The 19,426-nt window shown below is 38.6% G+C and overlaps 1 protein-coding gene across 3 annotated transcripts in view; it reads right to left on the bottom strand.

The window, feature by feature from the left end:
- Positions 1-19,426, bottom strand: part of FBXO22 (F-box protein 22) — a 31,185-nt gene that overhangs the window by 10,939 nt on the left and 820 nt on the right. Inside the window, exons 3-5 of one of the 3 annotated variants that reach the window (XM_019441347.2) lie at positions 14,803-14,893; positions 13,912-14,007; positions 7,560-7,724 (exon numbers count right to left, since the gene is read on the bottom strand). In XM_019441347.2, coding sequence (XP_019296892.1) covers positions 7,560-7,724; positions 13,912-14,007; positions 14,803-14,893 — 352 coding nt within the window. The remainder of the gene's footprint in view (positions 1-7,559; positions 7,725-13,911; positions 14,008-14,802; positions 14,894-19,426) is intronic. The other 2 variants (XM_019441348.2, XM_019441349.2) reach the window with 2 other exon arrangements.

Here is a 19,426-nt window from a genome sequence, read left to right as displayed (position 1 = left end):
TTGTCACCATCAGCCAAAACATGGGTATCTTCCTCTGGCATGATGCTTCTGAATGGGATGATAAGAATACCCAAGACCTGAGAACAGGGAGAAGATGGCGGCGTAGGAGGACGCTGGGCTCACCGTGTCCTGCTGATCGCTTACATTCCACCCCCATCTGCCTAATTTACCCCGATAACCACCAGAAAACTAGCAGAATGGACTCTCTGGAGCCAAGCATAGACAAGAGGCCCACGGAAGAGGGTAGGAAGGGCAGAGAGGCAGTGCGCTACATGGACTGGCAGGAGGGAGCCGGGGTGGTGGAGGGGCAGCCAGACCACCCAGCAAGGCAGAGGCCCCAAGTCTGGCTTGGAAAAGCAGAGGGGCCCGATGGAGTGTGTTCTGACAGCCAGTGGGACTTAACATCTGGAATGTTATAAGTCAACAGCTCTGCTCGGAGAGTGGGAGGGAGAGTTGTTGAGCCCCGAAGGACAGAGCTCAGCTTGGCGGGGAACAAAGGCGCTGGGAAGCGCCGTCTCCCTCACCCATCCCCCAGCCAAAATCTCAAAGGGAACCAGTTCCCTTCATGGAACTTGCTTGCACCCCTTAAACACCCAACACTATGCTTCTGTGGATCCATCCCTCCGAGGGGTCTGCCTCCCTCCCAGTGCCGCAGGGCCCCTCCCGAAGCGGACCAACTGAAGGCAAAGCGAGCTGAGCCTGCCCCTCCCGCCCCTGTGCACCTTGTGGATCCACCCCAGCTAATATGCCAGATCCCATCGAAGCAGTACCACAAGAATGGCAGTGTGCAAGCAGCCCAGACAGAGGCCACACCACTCTACACTGAGTCCTGCCCTTGGGAGAGGGGAAGATAAGGTACACACCAGTCTGACTGTGGCCCCAGTGGTGGGCTGAGGGCAGACATCAGGTCTGACTGCGGCCCCGCCCACCAACTCAAGTTACTCCAGACAGCACAGAGGAAGAGCCCTGCAGTTCCCTCCCACTCCAGGGACTATCCAAAATGACGAAACAGTGGAATTCTCCTCAAAAGAAACTCCAGGAAGTAGTGAGAGCTAACGAACTGATCAAAAATGATATAAGCAATATAGCAGAAAATGATTTTAAAATAATAGTCATAAAATTAATAGCTGGGCTTGGAAAAAGTATAGAGGACAGCAGAGAATCTATTACTACAGAGATCAAGGGACTAAGAAACAGTCAGGAGGAGCTAAAAAATGCTATAAATGAGCTGCAAAATAAAATGGAGGCGACAACAGCTCGAATTGAAGAGGCAGAGGAGAGAATAGGTGTATTAGAAGATAAAATTATGGAAAAAGAAGAAGCTGAGAAAAAGAGAGATAAAAAAAATCCAGGAGTATGATGGGAGACTTAGAGAACTAAGTGACATAACTAAACGAAATAATGTATGCATAATTGGGTATCCAGAGGAGGAAGAGAGAGGGAAAGGTGCTGAAGGTGTACTGGAAGAAATCATAGCTGAGAACTTCCCTGAACTGGGGAAGGAAAAAGGCATTGAAATCCAAGAGGCACAAAGAACTCCCTTCAGACGTAACTTGAATCAATCTTCTACACAACATGTCATAGTGAAACTGGCAAAATACAAGGATAAAGAGAGAATTCTGAAAGCAGCTAGGGATAAACATGCTCTAACATATAAAGGGAGACCGATAAGACTCGTGACGGATCTGTCTACTGAAACTTGGCAGGCCAGAAAGGAATGGCAGGAAATCTTCAATGTGATGAACAGAAAAAAAAATGCAGCCGAGAATCCTTTACCCAGAAAGTCTGTCATTTAGAATAGAAGGAGAGATTGGGGCGCCTGGGTGGCGCAGTCGGTTAAGCGTCCGACTTCAGCCAGGTCACGATCTCACGGTCCGTGAGTTCGAGCCCCGCGTCGGGCTCTGGGCTGATGGCTCGGAGCCTGGAGCCTGTTTCCGATTCTGTGTCTCCCTCTCTCTCTGTCCCTCCCCCGTTCATGCTCTGTCTCTCTCTGTCCCAAAAATAAAAATAAACGTTGAAAAAAAAAAAAAAATTAGAATAGAAGGAGAGATAAAGGTATTCCCAAACAAACAAAAACTAAAGGAATTCATCACCACTAAACCATCCCTACAAGAGATCCTAAGAAAAAGTACCAGAGACATCACTGCAAGCATGAAACCTACACACATCACAATGACTCTAAACCCATATCTTTCAATAATAACACTGAATGTAAATGGACTAAATGCGCCAACCAAAAGACATAGGGTATCAGAATGGATAAAAAAAAAAAGACCCATCTATTTTCTGTCTACAAGAGACTCATTTTAGACCTGAGGACACTTTCAGATTGAAAGTGAGGGGATGTAGAACTATCTATCATGCTACTCAAAGTCACAAGAAAGCTGGAGTAGCCATACTTACATCAGAGAGAACTAGACTTCAAATTAAAGGCTGTAACAAGAGATGAAGAAGGGCATTATATAATAATTACAGGGTCCATCCATCAGGAAGAGCTAACAATTATAAATGTCTATGCGCCGAATACCGGAGCCCCCAAATATATAAAACAATTAATCACAAACATAAGCAACCTTATTGATAAGAATGTGGTAATTGCAGGGGCAAATTAATACTTTAATATTCCACTTACAACACTGGATAGATCATCTAGACACAGGATCAATAAAGAAACAAGGGCCCTGAATGATACACTGGATCAGATGGACTTGATAGATATATTTAGAACTCTGCATCCCAAAGCAACAGAGTATACTTTCTTCTCGAGTGCACATGGAACCTTCTCCAAGACAGATCACATACTGGGTCACAAAACAGCCCTTCATAAGTATACAAGAATTGAGATCATACCATGCATACTTTCAGACCACAATGCAATGAAGCTTGAAATCAATCACAAGAAAAAGTCTGGAAAACCTCCAAAAGCATGGAGGTTAAAGAACACCCTACTAAAGAATGAATGGGTCAACCAGGCAATTAGAGAAGAAATTTAAAAATATATGGAAACAAATGAAAATGAAAATACAACAATCCAAATGCTTTGGGATGCAGCAAAGGCAGTCCTAAGAGGAAAATACATTGCAATCAGGCCTATCTCAAGAAACAAGAAAAATCCCAAATACAAAATCTAACAGCACACCTAAAGGAAACAGAAGCAGAACAGCAAAGACACCCCAAGCCCAGCAGAAGAAGAGAAATAATAAAGATCAGAGCAGAAATAAACAATATAGAATCTAAAAAAACTGTAGAGCAGATCAATGAAACCAAGAGTTGGTTTTTTGAAAAAATAAACAAAATTGATAAACCTCTAGCCAGGCTTCTCAAAAAGAAAAGGGAGAGGACCCAAATAGATAAAATCATGAATGAAAATGGAATTATTACAACCAATCCCTCAGAAATACAAGCAATTATCAGGGAATACTATGAAAAATTATATGCCAACAAACTGGATAACCTGGAAGAAATGGACAAATTCCTAAACACCCACACATTCCAAAACTCAAACAGGAAGAAATAGAAAGTTTGAACAGACCCATAACCAGCGAAGAAACTGAATCAGTTATCAAAATCTCCCAACAAATAACAGTCCAGGTCCAGATGGCTTGCCAGGGGAATTCTACCAGACATTTAAAGCAGAGATAATACCTATCCTCCTCAAGCTATTCCAAAAAATAGAAAGGGAAGGAAAACTTCCAGACTCATTCTATGAAGCCAGCATTACTTTGATTCCTAAACCAGACAGAGACCCAGTAAAAAAAGAGAACTACAGGCCAATATCCCTGATGAATATGGATGCAAAAATTCTAAGACACTAGCAAATCGAATTCAACAGCATATAAAAAGAATTATTCACCATGATCAAGTGGGATTCATTCCTGGGATGCAGGGCTGGTTCAATATTTGCAAATCAATCAATGTGATACATCACATTAATAAAAGAAAAGATAAGAACCATATGATCCTGTCAATAGATGCAGAAAAAGCATTTGACAAAATTCAGCATCCTTTCTTAATAAAAACCCTTGAGCAAGTCGGGATAGAAGGAACATACTTATACATCATAAAAGTCATTTATGAAAAGCCCACAGCTAATATCATCCTCAATGGGGAAAAACTGAGAGCTTTTTCCCTGAGATCAGAAACACGACAGGGATGTCCACTCTCACCGCTGGTATTTAACATAGTGTTGGAAGTGCTAGCATCAGCAATCAGAGAACAAAAGGAAATCAAAGGCATCAAAATTGGCAAAGATGAAGTTAAGCTTTCACTTTTTGCAGATGACATGCTATTATACATGGAAAACCCGATAGACTCCACCAAAAGTCTGCTAGAACTGATACATGAATTCAGCAAAGTTGCAAGATACAAAATCAATGTACAGAAATCAGTTGCATTCTTATACACTAATAATGAAGCAATAGAAAGACAAAGAAACTGATCCCATTCACAACTGCACCAAGAATCATAAAATACCTAGGAATAAACCTGAACAAAGATGTAAAAGATCTGTATGCTGAAAACTATAGAAAGCTTATGAAGGAAATTGAAGAAGATATAAAGAAATGGAAAAACATTCCGTGCTCACGGGTTGGAAGAATAAATATTGTTAAAATATCAATACTATGCAAAGCTATCTACACATTCAATGCAATCCCAACCAAAATTGCACCAGCATTCTTCTCAAAGCTAGAACAAGCAATCCTAAAATTCGTATAGAACTACAAAATGCCCTGAATAGCCAAAGTAATTTTGAAGAAGAAGACCAAAGCAGGAGGCATCACAATCCCAGACTTTAGCCTCTACTACAAAGCTTAATCATCAAGACAGCATGGTATTGGCACAAAATCAGACATAGACCAATGGAATAGAATAGAAACCCCAGAACTAGACCCACAAACGTACGGCGAACTAATCTTTGACAAAGCAGGAAAGAACATCCAATGGAAAAAAGACAGTCTCTTTAACAAATGGTGCTGGGAGAACTGGACAGCAACATGCAGAAGGATGAAACTAGACCACTTTCTTACACCATTCACAAAAACAAACTCAAAATGGATAAAGGACCTGAATGTGAGACAGGAAACCATCAAAACCCTAGAGGAGAAAGCAGGAAAAGACCTCTCTGACCTCAGCCACAGCAATTTCTTACTCGACACATCCCCAAAGCAAGGGAATTAAAAGCAAAAATGAACTACTGGGACCTCATGAAGATAAAGAGCTTCTGTACAGCAAAGGAAACAATCAACAAAACTAAAAGGCAAACAACGGAATGGGAAAAGATATTTGCAAATGACGTATCGGACAAAGGGCTAGTATCCAAAATCTATAAAGAGCTCACCAAACTCCACACCCGAAAAACAAATAACCCAGTGAAGAAATGGGCAGAAAACACGAATAGACACTTCTCTAAAGAAGACATCCAGATGGCCAACAGGCACATGAAAAGATGCTCAACGACGCTCCTCATCAGGGAAATACAAATCAAAACCACACTCAGATTATCACTTCATGCCAGTCAGAGTGGCTAAAATGAACAAAACAGGAGACTATAGATGCTGGAGGGGATGTGGAGAAATGGGAACCCTCTTGCACTGTTGGTGGGAATGCAAACTGGTGCAGCCGCTCTGGAAAACAGTGTGGAGGTTCCTGAAAAAATTAAAAATAGACCTACCCTATGACCCAGCAGTAGCACTGCTAGTAATTTACCCAACGGATACAGGAGTACTGATGCATAGGGGGACTTGTACCCCAATGTTTGTAGCAGCACTCCCAACAGTAGCTAAATTATGGAAAGAGCCTAAATGTCCATCAACTGACGAATGGATAAAGAAATTGTGGTTTATATACACAATGGAATACCACGTGGCAATGAGAAAGAATGAAATATGGCCTTTTGTAGCAACATGGATGGAACTGGAGAGTGTTATGCTAAATGAAATAAGTCATACAGGGAAGGACAGATTCCATATGTTCTCACTCTTATGTGGATGCTGAGAAACTTAACAGAAGACCATGGGGGAGGGGAAGAAAAAAATATGGTTAGAGAGGGAGGGAACCAAAACATAAGAGACTCCTAAAAACTGTGAACAAACTGAGGGTTTATGGGGGGTAGGAGGGAGGGGTGTGTGGGTGATGGGTATTGAGGAGGGCACCTTTTGGGATGAGCACTGGGTGTTGTATGGAAACCAACTTGACAATAAATTTCATAATAAAAAAGAAAAAAAAATAAATTGAAAAAGGACAGATTAATAGGAAAAAAAAAAAAAGAATACCCAAGACCTTCACTGTCCTTTTCCTGAATGTCCCTCCCACCAGTCGATTCCTCCACACAACACAAGCCACAGTGCAGATGGATCACTGTGACCCACTGCAAAGCCTGCCTAAGGTACAGGGGCCAACATTAGCCTACCATCTATAGAGCAAGGTATTTGGCTAAGTGTTTTATAGAAGTCATTGTATCTCGTGCTTATAACTCTGTAAGTCAGTTATTTCCCCTTTACAGATGGGAAACAGAGGCTTAGAAAAGTTAAGAAATTTGTCCTAAATTAGGAAAGCTGGAATGTAACAGAACTAGGGCAGCTATAGCCTGCATTCTTACTAGCTATAGTTTCCCGCCTTACCCTACAGGCTAGCTGTTGAAACTTCCCATGTTTTACCTGTACCTGACAACTCTCTTCCACATTATCAAGAGGCCAGCTGCTGCTAGCTGCTGGTCTCTGCAGTCAATGCCTCCTTCTTCTGTACTTCTCATCCCATCCCCACCAGCCACTTTAAGTCTTTTTGCATTGTAAAAGACAGTTGCACAAGCCAGTCTCAATGCGTAGACTCCTTTTTTTTCTCGTTAATAAACCAATCACAAATTTTCCCTTTGTTGCTACAGTTTTTTTATTCCTGCTGGAGTCAGTGCCATTTCAAATAATGGAAGCTTATCTCTATAGGGTGGCTGATTGATACATAGCCAGGTAACCACTGAATATTTTTCACACCAACAGAGACTTTTTAAAATAAGTTAATGCCAATCAGTTCATCTGTAGATGTAAACAAAAAGTCTTAACACTGTTCTGCTTGAGTACCTACTCTGCTGCTTATTATATATATTAAATTAGGCTTTCTCATCAGATCCTGGAAATTAAGCCAATGCTTTATCTCTTCAAAATCACCTCTCATCATCTTGCCTACTCTAGCCAAACTTCCTGTCTTACATGTCCTAGTAAATCCTTGTTTGACAGACTCTGCCTTAACTTACAGCTTTTCTAAAATTTCTCAAGTTCACTATACTTATTCCCATCTTTCTAATTAGTTGACATAGAACTAATCTGTATTTAATAAAAAAAAAATTTCACAATAAATGCTATTTATTAGTGTAAAACAATGCTTAAAAAAAGCTTTCCAGAAAACTAAAATAGCAAAATGGTAAAGTATCAAAGAGAAAGAAGTGCTTCAAAATTCAGAATTAAATACAAATACATTTATTAGTAACATGTATACTTAATTCAGACTCTCTCAAAGGAACAAACACAATCAAATTGGGCAATTAATGGTAAATAACATTGACTTACCTACTTCAGTGAGTTGATGTCTTTCTAGTGTTAAATTCTTTGGGTCCTTAATAAAATGAAAGGGTTGTATTTTTATTCCTTCAATTTGAGGGAATAACAGAGCAAAACCAGACTCTCCAATTTCTATTTCCTGAGGTCGATTGTTACCTGATCCCATTGGAGTCACTAGGAAAAAAGTTAAAAGAGTTTCATGAATAGCTTTTTTTTTTTAATGTTTATTTTTTATTTTTCAGAGACAGAGAGAGAGATAGCATGAGCTGGCGGGGGGAGGGTGTGCAGAGAGAGAGGGGGATAGAGGATCCGAAGCAAACTCTGTGCTGACAGCAGAGTCTGATGTGGGGCTTGAACCCACAAACCTTGAGATCATGACCTGAGCCAAAGTCAGATGCCTAACCCACTGAGCCACCCAGGCGCCCCTCATGAACAGATTTAATAAAAACTGAAATTTCACTTGGTATATTATCTAGTGCCACCTAGATAACTATAGTTTGGGTCACTAAGATAATCAACAAGTTAACAGGTCACTATCTGAGAAAAAAATTCTCAGCTTTGAAATTTTTGGGGGTGGTGTCATGATGTCTGCAATCTACTTTCAAATGGTTCAGAAAGAAATGTGTTTATAAACAAAGAGAAAAAAAGAACTGTATGCAAACTTCTTAATTTTTTAAAGTTTATTTATTTTGAAAGAGAGAGAGAGAGAGAGAGCACGTGTGTGCGTGGAGGAGAGGCAGAGTGAGAGAGAATCTCAAACAGGCCCCGGCACTATTAGTGTACAGCTTGACATGGGGCTCGAACTAATGAACCATGAGATGAGCTGAAATCAAGAGTCACATGCTTAACTGACTGATCCACCCAGATGCCCCGCAAAAATTTTTAAATTAGTGAATCTAGACCAAAGGAATATGAATGTTTACTATTGTATCATTCTGCAACTTTGAGTTGAAATTTTTCTAAATAAGAAGTTGGAGGGTAGAAAATACATCTTTGCAGCAATTCCCCTTTTAAAAAATTATCTTAACAATATTTGACAATTATATAAAATATATATGTATATATACATACATACACAGATATATAGTCACACACATACACACACACAAAATACTTTTATCACAGAATTTTTAATAGAAAATAAAGGGAAAAAATCTAAATGCCCTACACTGGTATTTAGATTAAAAGTTATATTTAAACAATCAACCACAGCCATTAAGAATGACAGACATATTTACTAACATGGAAATATGTAATATGTTGTGAATTTTAAAGGTAGGTGTTATGGACAGAATTGTGTCCCCCCGCAGACTTGTATGTTGAAGCCCTAACTGCCATTATGAATATATTTGGAGATAAGGCCTTTAAAGGGGTAATAAATGAGGTCCTAAGGATTGGACCCTAATTCAGTAAGACTGGTATCCTTATAAGAAGAGGAAAAGACGCATTCTTAGCTAGAGAGAAATGGCCATGTAAGGACTTAGCAAGTAGGCAAGGCAGTGGTCTGAAAGCCAGGGAGATGCCTCAGGAGAAAGCAAACCTGCCAACACTTTAATCTTGGACTTCCAGCCTCCAGAACTGTGAGAACATATATTTCTGTTGTTTAAACCACCAGTGTGTTATCTGGTTATGGCAGCCACAGGAGACTAAAACAAATACAGCAGGTTACAAGTCTATAGAATATTATATTCTTGATATATGTACACATACATGTATTTATTTCTACATAAGATGCTATTTATTGAACATTTGGAAGGTTATGCATCATAACATTAATAGAGTAGTTAACTCTATGATGCTTAAAGTTGCTTGATTTTTTTTTCGCTCATCTTTATCTTCTCATTTTTCTTTAACAACAAATATTACTAACATAAATAATAAAACTCTTTTTTTAAAGTTTATTTATTTTGAGAGAGAGACAGCGTGAGTGGGGGAGGGGTACAGAGAGGGGCAGAGAGAGAAAGAATCCCAAGCAGGCTCCACACTGTCAGTGCAGAGCCCGATGTGGGGCTTGAACTCCTGAAAGCATGAGATCATGACCTGAGCTGAAATCAAGAGTCAGACGCTTAGCCGACTGAGCCACCCAGGTGCCTCTAGAGTAAAACTCTTTTTAAAAAGTGTTAAGCTTTTTAGAGACCAAAGCTACAGCAAAATGAAAAAAAAAATCCAAAGAGAAAATTTCAGAATCATATCAACCCCCACACAATATATTCTGAATTAAAAACAAAAATTTCAGGTTATAAGGACTCCTTCTTCCACAAAAATAGATCAAAACAAAAGCAATTTTTAAAAGTGCAGATCTCTGGGGCGCCTGGGTGGCTCAGTCGGTTAAACGTCCGACTTCAGCTCAGGTCACGATCTCGCGGTCTGTGAGTTCGAGCCCCGCGTCGGGCTCTGGGCTGATGGCTCAGAGCCTGGAGCCTGCTTCGGATTCTGTGTCTCCCTCTCTCTCTGCCCCTCCCCCATTCATGCTCTGTCTCTCTCTGTCTCAAAAATAAATAAATGTTAAAAAAAAAAAAAAGTGCAGATCTCATGACAATATATACTAAATCTCAATATACTTTTTATAGAAATGGACTGGCTGATTCTAAAAATATGTAGAAATGCAAAGAACCTAGACAGCCAAAACAGTTTTTAAAAAGAACATTAAGGCCTCTAGTAATATGGCAATGGCTTAAGGACAGACAAATACATCAATGAAGCAGAATTAAATACAGAAATAGACCCACAAACATACAGTCAACTGTTTTTAACAAAGGTGTCAAGGCAATTAGAGGAAAGAAAAATCTTCAAAAAATGGTGATGAAATAAACATGAAAAAAAAATTAACCTTGAACCCCTACCTCACACCATACATGTAAGAGCTAAACTAAACAGGTTATAGAAAAAGACATAGAGAATATCTTTGTGACTTTGAGATAGGCAAAGATTTCTTGGAAAGGACATAAATATTTACAACACCTATACCTGATAAAGGTCTTGTATTAGAATATATAAACAACTTCAAATCAAAAATAAAAACAATTCAATAAAAAAAAACAGTAAAAGACTTGGATACTTCATAAAAACAGGTATACAAATAGCCAATAAACAGATGAACAGATGCTCAACATAATTAAAATCATTGGAGTAATTCAAATTAAAACTAGCCTAAGATCCACTATGATGGCTAAAATGAAAGACTCATTTGAAGACACTAAGTTAGTGAGGATATGTAGCAATGAGCATCTAACACCCTCATTCATTGCTGGTGCATATAAAATGGAACAACTCTTGAAAACAGTTTGGCAGTTTCTTGTTGAGTTAAACATAACAAAGCCCAAGACCCAGCAATTCTACCTCTAGGCCCAAGAAGAATAAGAATACTTATACAAAAATGTTCACAACAGCCTCATTCACAATAGCCAGGAATGTGAAACAATCCAAATCTCCATCAAAAAGAGAATGGGAAAATAGTCTTTTTATATAACAGAATAATAATAATGATAATAATAATAATAATAATTTTTAAATGAATTCCTAATATGCACAGTAACATAATGTGGAGAAACAGGAACCCTCTTGCACTGTTGGTGGGAATGCAAACTGGTGCAGCCACTCTGGAAAACAGTGTGGAGCTTCCTCAAAAAATTAAAAATTGCTATGACCAAGCAATAGCACTGCTAGGAATTTACCCAAGGGATACAGGAGTGCTGATGCATAGGGGCACTTGTACCCCGATGTTTATAGCAGCACTTTCAACAATAGCCAAATTATGGAAAGAGGCTAAATGTCCATCAACTGACGAATGGATAAAGAAAGTGTGGTTTATATACACAATGGAATACTACGTGGCAATGAGAAAGAATGAAATATGGCCTTTTGTAGCAACATGGATGGAACTGGAGAGTGGTATGCTAAATGAAATAAGTCATACAGAGAAAGATACCATATCTTTTCACTCTTATGTGGATCCTGAGAAACTTAACAGAAGACCATGGGGAGGGGGAAAAAAAAAAGTTAGAGAGGGAGGGAGCTAAACCCTAAGAGACTCTTAAGAACTAAGAATAAACTGAGGGTTGATGGGGGGTGGGAGGGAGGGGAAAGTGGGTGATGGGCATTGAGGAGGGCACCTGTTGGGATGAGCACTGGGTGTTATATGGAAACCAATTTGACAATAAATTTCATATTAAAAAAAATAAGTAAATCTCAAAAATATTATGGTGTTAAAAAATATTTATACTGCATGAAAAAAACCAAGACATAAAAAGAGTATACACCATATGGCTCCATTTATATGACATTCAACAATAGGCAATCTAACCCATGGTCACAGAAATCAGAACCAGGGTTTCTTTGGCAGGCAGAGATGGACAGGAAAAGGGCATGACAGATCTTCCTCAGGTGACGGAAATATTCTATATCTTGACTGGTGTATAGGTTACACAAGGGTATACATTTGTCAAAACTCATTAATTTAGTACACTTACGATTGTGCAGGTCATGTAAGTAAAATTTACCTTAAAAGAAAGAAAATGACCTTTGCATATATATGAATGAACAAATTTCCTCAAACTTGAAATTTTTCTAACCTAAAGAATGAAGATGGGCTAGGAGTCAATGGCTGCTTTAGAAATAATCACTAAACTGTGGCCTAAGAAAAAGGAATCCAACCACTGTCTTGGCGGTAGTTTTGTTGGAACATGCATGGAACTGGCTCAAAGAAAGCATCTAGCTGCAGGGGTACCAAAAACACAAAGTGTGTCCATGAAAACACGAGAATTGGAATGGCATCTACTCCTGACATCAAGATCATAAGGGAACTTGGGGGAATAGACCAGCAAAGTTAAAACTCCAGAAGAGGGCAAGCACAAAAAGAAGGCTAGACTTCCCACTCCCACAATGGGGTCCCCCCAACAAGTCCACCCTCCCTCTCCTGCCTCCGTCCCCCAGCCAAAGTTTTAAAAAGGAGAAATATGACTGTACTTTGAAAATGCCATGGTGGATGAGGTGGGGGTGGGGAGGCATAAGAAAATGATGAAGCTACCATTCTGTATAAGCATTTGTTAATAACTAGTAATGGTAAACCTAGACCACTCATTTTAGGAAAATTCAAAAGTTAAAACCATGGTTATTGCTATCATTTTTTTAATCCAATGAGGAACAAAATGTGTGGTGATTGGCAGATATAATAGAATGTATAGGGGTGAGGAGCCAATAATGGTAGAGATGAAATAGTCCCTATCAACCATGTATTTATTCTTATTCATTTGTAAACACTTGAAATCCTTTGTACTTCACTGTGTTAAGAATCTCAAATTCAGATCAAAAGTCTCTCAGTGAAGATTAAAAATGCCAATTATGGAGTACTACTGAGTGGAACAAAGAAAATAGTAATAGCTGATATTTACTCATTGATTCTTGCACATCTCTATTCTGACTACTTTTCATGTTAACTCATTTAAACCACAATCCTCCAAAGAAGTATTATCAATCATACCCATTTCATATATGGGGAAACTGAAGCCCTGTAAGGTTAGGTAACTTGCCCAAGGTCTTACAGAGACTAAGTAGTACACCCAGGATTCCAATCCAGGTACCTGAACCACTGTACCATGACTGCCTCAACAGAATGTCTCTCCCCCATGAACTATAGAAAGGAATCAAGGGGCACCTGGGTGGCTCAGCTGGTTAAGCATCTGACTCTTGATTTTGGCTTAGGTCATGATCTCACGGTTCGGGAGATTGAGCCCTGCACTAGGCTCTGCACTAAGTGTGAAGCCTGCTTAAGATTTTCTCTCTCTCTCCCTCTGCCCCTCTCCTCTTGCATGCGCTCTTCTCTCTCTCTCACACACACAAAAAAATAAGTAAAAATTAAAAAAAAAAAAGAATCAAGAATAATAAAAAACAGCAAAAATTCACCAGCAGCAAACTTGGAAAAGGTTATAATTTCATGCTATAGCTATAAACTTCAAACAGTGATATCTAAGTAGAGAAACAGAAGCTTTCTGGTAGCTCCAAATCCCAGCCCTAACTTACCTGTGCCCACCAGAAATAATCCTGGTTGTACTGACAAAAGCATTTAATGCTTTCTGATTTGGAGAGAGGAAATATGTGAGCTCTTTCCTCTTATGAAAGGCTCTTGGAAAGATATGCATCACATTTGTTTTTTATAGATAGCCCTGAGACTGGGAATACTAACCACAATAATCTAAAGAACACTAATAGAAGTCAAATATACCATGGTAAATATGAGTAACTTTTTGGCATTTTTGGATGGCCAAAAACATAAATGTGGTTTTAAGCTACAAAGAATTCAACAGTTTATAGGAGCCCACATTAACACAAGGCAAGAAATTATCAAATGGGTATTTTCTCTCACCTACAATTCCTGGGGTCACAATCCCAAGGACTTGGCATTGTTTTGGGAATAGCTTCTCAAGGGCAAATGCTGCTTCCATAGTAGTTCTTTTCCTTGCTGTAATAATACAATAGCAAAATTATTACATTCATTTTAGATCAAATCTGATGGTGGTGGGCGGGGGGGGAGCAAACAATGAATAAAGTTTAAATCATTTACACCAGAATGCTTTATAAAGAAGTCTAAGAACTTTGATGAATACATTTTCCGATTTGGGGCCCATTTTATAAGTTAAAATTCTAAATCTGACCTTTAACATCACCAATTTGCCTTTCTTGCTTTGTTCATATACTGCTTTTGCCCCAGTGATGTTAAGTTTAACAGCAGCAGCTAAATTTTAACTTGCTATTGTACCTCTCTGTTTAGCTGATATTAGAGCATGACTGTTTCACTGCATAGACAGTACCTGGATTCAAATTAGACAGTGATAACACAGGTCTAGCCCTGAACCTCAGTGTGCCCAGCCTGGGAAACCTAGTCTACTTCTGCTCTTAGCGAGCCAAGAAGCATGCATGGTATCTATAGATAACTTTGGTCTCCCTAAATGGGTCCCCATCACACAATATAAGGCTTCAATAGCCAAAGACATACATTGTTTTAATAATAAAAAGTGCCTGGATGGCTAAAGTATTTCAATTTGAGAAAAACATCTTTCTAAAGAATCTGTTTTAGTTGTACTGCAAGGTTTAGAAATCAGTCTTTGAAGCAAAAAGGGCCTCTCAAGTTTCAAAGACAATATATTCATGAAGTCCTAGAGCCTCAGAAAGTCAGTAACTCTCAAGACTAGGACAATATTTAGCTCTAGAGGTACATAAGGAAACAAAAACTCAAACCTTTTCTTTTGATATTCACCTCTCTTGTGGCCACGACACTCTTCCAGACTAATGAAAGTTTCTGAATCAGCCATGTAAAGAACTGTCTGTGGTAAGATGTGAACATTCTGCTAAGAAGAAAAAAAACAAAAATGGAACTGGATCACATGAATCTAGAAGTGCTCTCATGGTCCCTTAAAGTTTTGCTCTGGTCCAAACTGCCATGGATGTACCCTCCCTTCAGGTCAGTGTCTGACCTGAGTCCAACCACTTCCCACTCATTTTTTACTTCTGCTCCTTCCTTTTCAGCTCATTCATTTGAACATCTCTCATTTCTTCTTCAAGTCAAACTCATTCCAGCCTAACTCAAAATGTTCATTTTCATAATTTAAACTCTTTTTTGTTGATTTTTTATTTTAGAGAGAAAGAGATAGAGTGGGAGAGAGGGGCAGAGGGAAAGAGAGAGAATCCCAAGTGAGCCCAATGCTCAGCCTGGAGCACGCCATAGGCCTAGCTCCCACAACCCTGACATCATGACCTGAGCCAAAATCAAGAGTTGGATGCCCAACTGACTGAGTCACCCAGGCAACCCCATAATTTAAACTTTTAAATAAAAACATTAAATGCCAGCAAAAGGGGCTACTTGTTTTCCTGAATAGGCATCACACTAATAGAAAGGTGCGAGCAACAAAGGAAAGTATACAAACTGTATTGCTCCTCTTTTCACTGCCTACCAAATGGAAGTATCCCAGGCCTTCATTTCTACCTTACCAACTAGTTCCCTCCAGGGAAACTTTTACTTACTATAATCCAGAAATACACACACTGCTGTGCACATTCTCCTGTGGCTCTCTTCGTTTCCCACTTAATTTAGGACTATGTCCCCCAAGAGACACTTAAAGTGCCACCTCCCCTACAAAACCTTTTCTTAGACTTCCTCAGTACCCTGGACTTCATATATGACATACCTTACGTCCCAGTCATTCTTACTTGTGCCTTATCTCCACTTACAAGCTAGGCTTATTCAGATTTCTGGTTTCCACTAAATGTCACATTACAGCCAAGTGGCAAAGTGGCTGAATCAAACAAAAGGATGAACATACGTTTTTTTCTAAACTGGTTATTTTCAAAGATTTTTACTACCAGAATGGAATGAAGTACTTCACATATAGCAACTTCAACACTGATTAAATGAGAAAGTGTTAATCTGTAATTTTGGGGAATGTTAAAATGTTTCAGAGTAGATTCCATATAGAGAAATTCAAAAAAGGCAACTGAGACAGAATGATGGCCCTGTGGTGGCCCCAGGGTTGATAAGACCTAAGGGTATAGTTCTCTTGGTCCACACGGCATTTTCAAAGGATGTAATTTGGTTACCAACATTGAAAATTACACAAAATATTTACAGAAAATATGGATTTCCAGATTCTTTTGAAAAACTAGACATGCTAACAACACTTAGACCGTATTCTTCTTGACTAGGGCTAAACAAAGGCAAGCACTCCCTGGTTTGTCATGGCCTTATTGCTCCCTATGCTGTCACAGCAAACCAACTTAGTCACCTGCCTAACTTTGGAGTCATTTGAGTTTGTGATACCTGGTATAGGAAGTTAGGAAATAGGAAGTCTAGTCCTGAGTTTTTAGGATTCTCTCATTCCTGGTACCCAATGAAAAGCAATTGCTTGACTCTTCCTTTCTAATTCTCACTAGAAGCAGTGACAGTGACAGTCCTCAACATGAAAAGGTCTCAAAGCACAATGTGAGACAACTGCAACCTCACTCCCTTATACAAAGAAGTTCCAAATAGCAAGATATGTTATAAATTTTTTTGTAGACTTGAAAATATTTCTGATAAAAAAGTTAAACTAATTTTCTTTATGGCTATAAAAGTGTCATGTCCACTAGGTAACCTAGAGGCAAACACAAAGAAAACAGCATGATTTGGACAAGGTTTCCATTTTAGTTTAACCACAGTAGCATTTACTACAATGAATAAACTTCTTTAAGGGCATTACTATATGAATTTTTAAAATGCCATTGATAATAGAGAATAGTAATTTCATTCATTGACAAATTGCTATCCCTGGTACTGAAGATAATGTGTTATATGCATTACCTTTCCATTACTTAACCCTAGAACAAGTCTTTAAGGGTATGAGGAAAATTCTTACTGTCTTTCCATTTTAGAGATAGAACCTGAAGCTCAAAGAGATTAGGTAACTTTTTCCTTTTCCTTTTTTTTTTTTTGTTTATTTATTTTTGATAAAACATACACAAGAGCAGGGGAGGGGCAGAAAGAGAGGGAGACAGAGGATCTGAAGCAGGCTCTGCACTGACAGCAGAGAGCTGAGAGCCCAATGTGGGGCTCGAACCCACGAACCGTGAGATCATGACCTGAGCTGAAGTTGGACACTTAACCTACTGAGGCATTCAGGTGCTCCAAATTAGGTAACTTTTTCAGAGACTGACAGCTGGTATGCACCAAAGTTAGGTTCAGACCTAAATATGTCTGGTTATTAACAGCCATTATATTGTATAAACTTTTAAAGCTATATGAAAATAATACCTGCTGTGGTAAAAATCTGAAGGAAAAAAAAATAGAAAAAAATTTAAAGCATTAAAAAAAAAAATCACACAATTCTACCGACAGGAAACTTTTGCTAACATTTTGACTTATTTCTTTTCTATTCTTCCTTTTTTGTTTTTAAACAATTCAGATTATACTAAACATAATTCATAATCTGCCTTCTTCACTTAGAAGATGAACATTTTCCCTTGTCATTAATGCATCTTGCAGTTCATCATTTAGTGACTATTTGTAAACATTAGGTTGTTTCCAATTTCCTTTATAATAAATGATGCTGCAAAGAACATCTTTATGGAAGTATGCCAGCACTTTGAACTTCTCCAAATGACAACTTCTAGAAACAGACCAGGCAGGGTTTGAACCAATATGCAAAGAAGAAAGTTTCCTACGAGCCTGCTTTTGGATCTGAGTCCCAAAGCCCAAACAGAGTAAGGAGAAAATCCACATGAGAAAAAGGGAAACAGAAGATTGGTCACTTATGGGGCATTTGTCTAATATCCAAACACATTAACAATGATGAGAGCCAGGTTTTTCATTGTACAAAAGGGAGGTACAAACATGACCTGAGAGAAAAGAAAACTGTAAAGAATTCTGTGTTGGACTGGAATTGGATGTACTTAAACAAACTCATGAATTTCCATATATATAATAGTTACAATTGTACACATACATATATTCCTTGGCTCTGTCCACTAGGCTCTAAAGAAACAAAACCTTTGACAGCAATGCATTTCAACTACCATTCTCCACTAAAGGAACCAGAACTCTTTAAAGAAATGGCTGATTCTAAGACTAAAGCAGACAAAACACAAGATGAGCTTAGAAAATGCTGTGTCAGAGAGAAAGGAGGTGCTCAAAGGTGACAGATTCATCTCTAAAAGACCCTGAAGCCAGCTGAAGGGGCTCCTGCTAGTCAAAATGGGGACAATTTGGACACTAAAATCAATTCTTTTAGAGATGATATCGCATTGAATAAGAGACTTAAGAGTCCATACAGATATAAATAAATGAATAAATTGAAACAGGAATACTTACATCGTTTCAAAAGATCTCCTCACAAAATACTTATTAATTGCAGTGGAAAAGACTAATTTTACAGTAGTGACATCTAGCACACACCATGTCAATCAAATTATCAAAGGTAATAACACCCGTAATGAGACAAAAATGGAAATCAGATGCTACCTAATAGGATGAAACTAAAAGAGCACAGGATCACTTCTGTGATATTCCTGCCAAAGATACATAATCTGAATCTAAGAAACATGTTCTACAAGATAACTGGCCTATAATTTACATACCTGTCAAAGTTGTGAAAGTCAAACAAAGCTTGAGAAACCGTTCCACATCAAAAATTAAAGAAATGACAACAGCATAAGATTCTAAAATGAATTATTTTGCCACGAGGAACATTGCTGAGACAAGTGGCAAAATCTGAAAGTTATTTTAGGAATGGATGGTAGAAATGTATCAATAATAATTTCCTGACTGATGGTTGTACCGTGGTGGTGTAGAATATTCCTGTTTGTATGTAATGCATGCTAACGTATAAGGAAGTGAAAGAATATTAGATTGGCAATTTACTCTCAAATAGCTCGGTCCCACTCCCAAATAATATACCACAGCTTCACTGTCACCTATCCTCAAGAAGTCTGCCCTTCTGATTTCATAGTTCAAGTCTTTACCTCCTCAGGTATTGCCCAACTTTAGAAACAGGGGCCCAGAGATACAATACAAAAGAATAGTCAGGACCAGAGGTTGAAATATTTGGGTTTAAGTATTGATTCTTGGCTTTTTAATGTGACACTAATCAAAGAGATCCTGCTGCCTTCCCTGACAAACAATGAAAATACCTGTTTTTTTTGAAGCAGGTAAAGGGAAGGTTCGGCATAGCGTTATTAGAATAGTAAAAATCTGTATACACAAAATGCCCAACATCTGAAAAGCAGTCAAATAAATCATGGCACATCCTTACAATATACAGTTATTAAAATGGGTGTTTATAAGTATTTTCATGTCACGAGAAAATGTTCCCTAAATTACCAAGAATAAGGCCACATACAAAATAAGGATTAAA

Source organism: Panthera pardus, unplaced genomic scaffold, assembly GCF_024362965.1.
Source record: "Panthera pardus isolate Hobbes unplaced genomic scaffold, ASM2436296v1 HiC_scaffold_24, whole genome shotgun sequence".
In the NCBI taxonomy this organism is placed as follows: Eukaryota; Metazoa; Chordata; class Mammalia; order Carnivora; family Felidae; genus Panthera; species Panthera pardus.
Note: the sequence above shows the minus strand (reverse complement) of the source record. Positions and strands in the feature narration are given on the sequence as shown.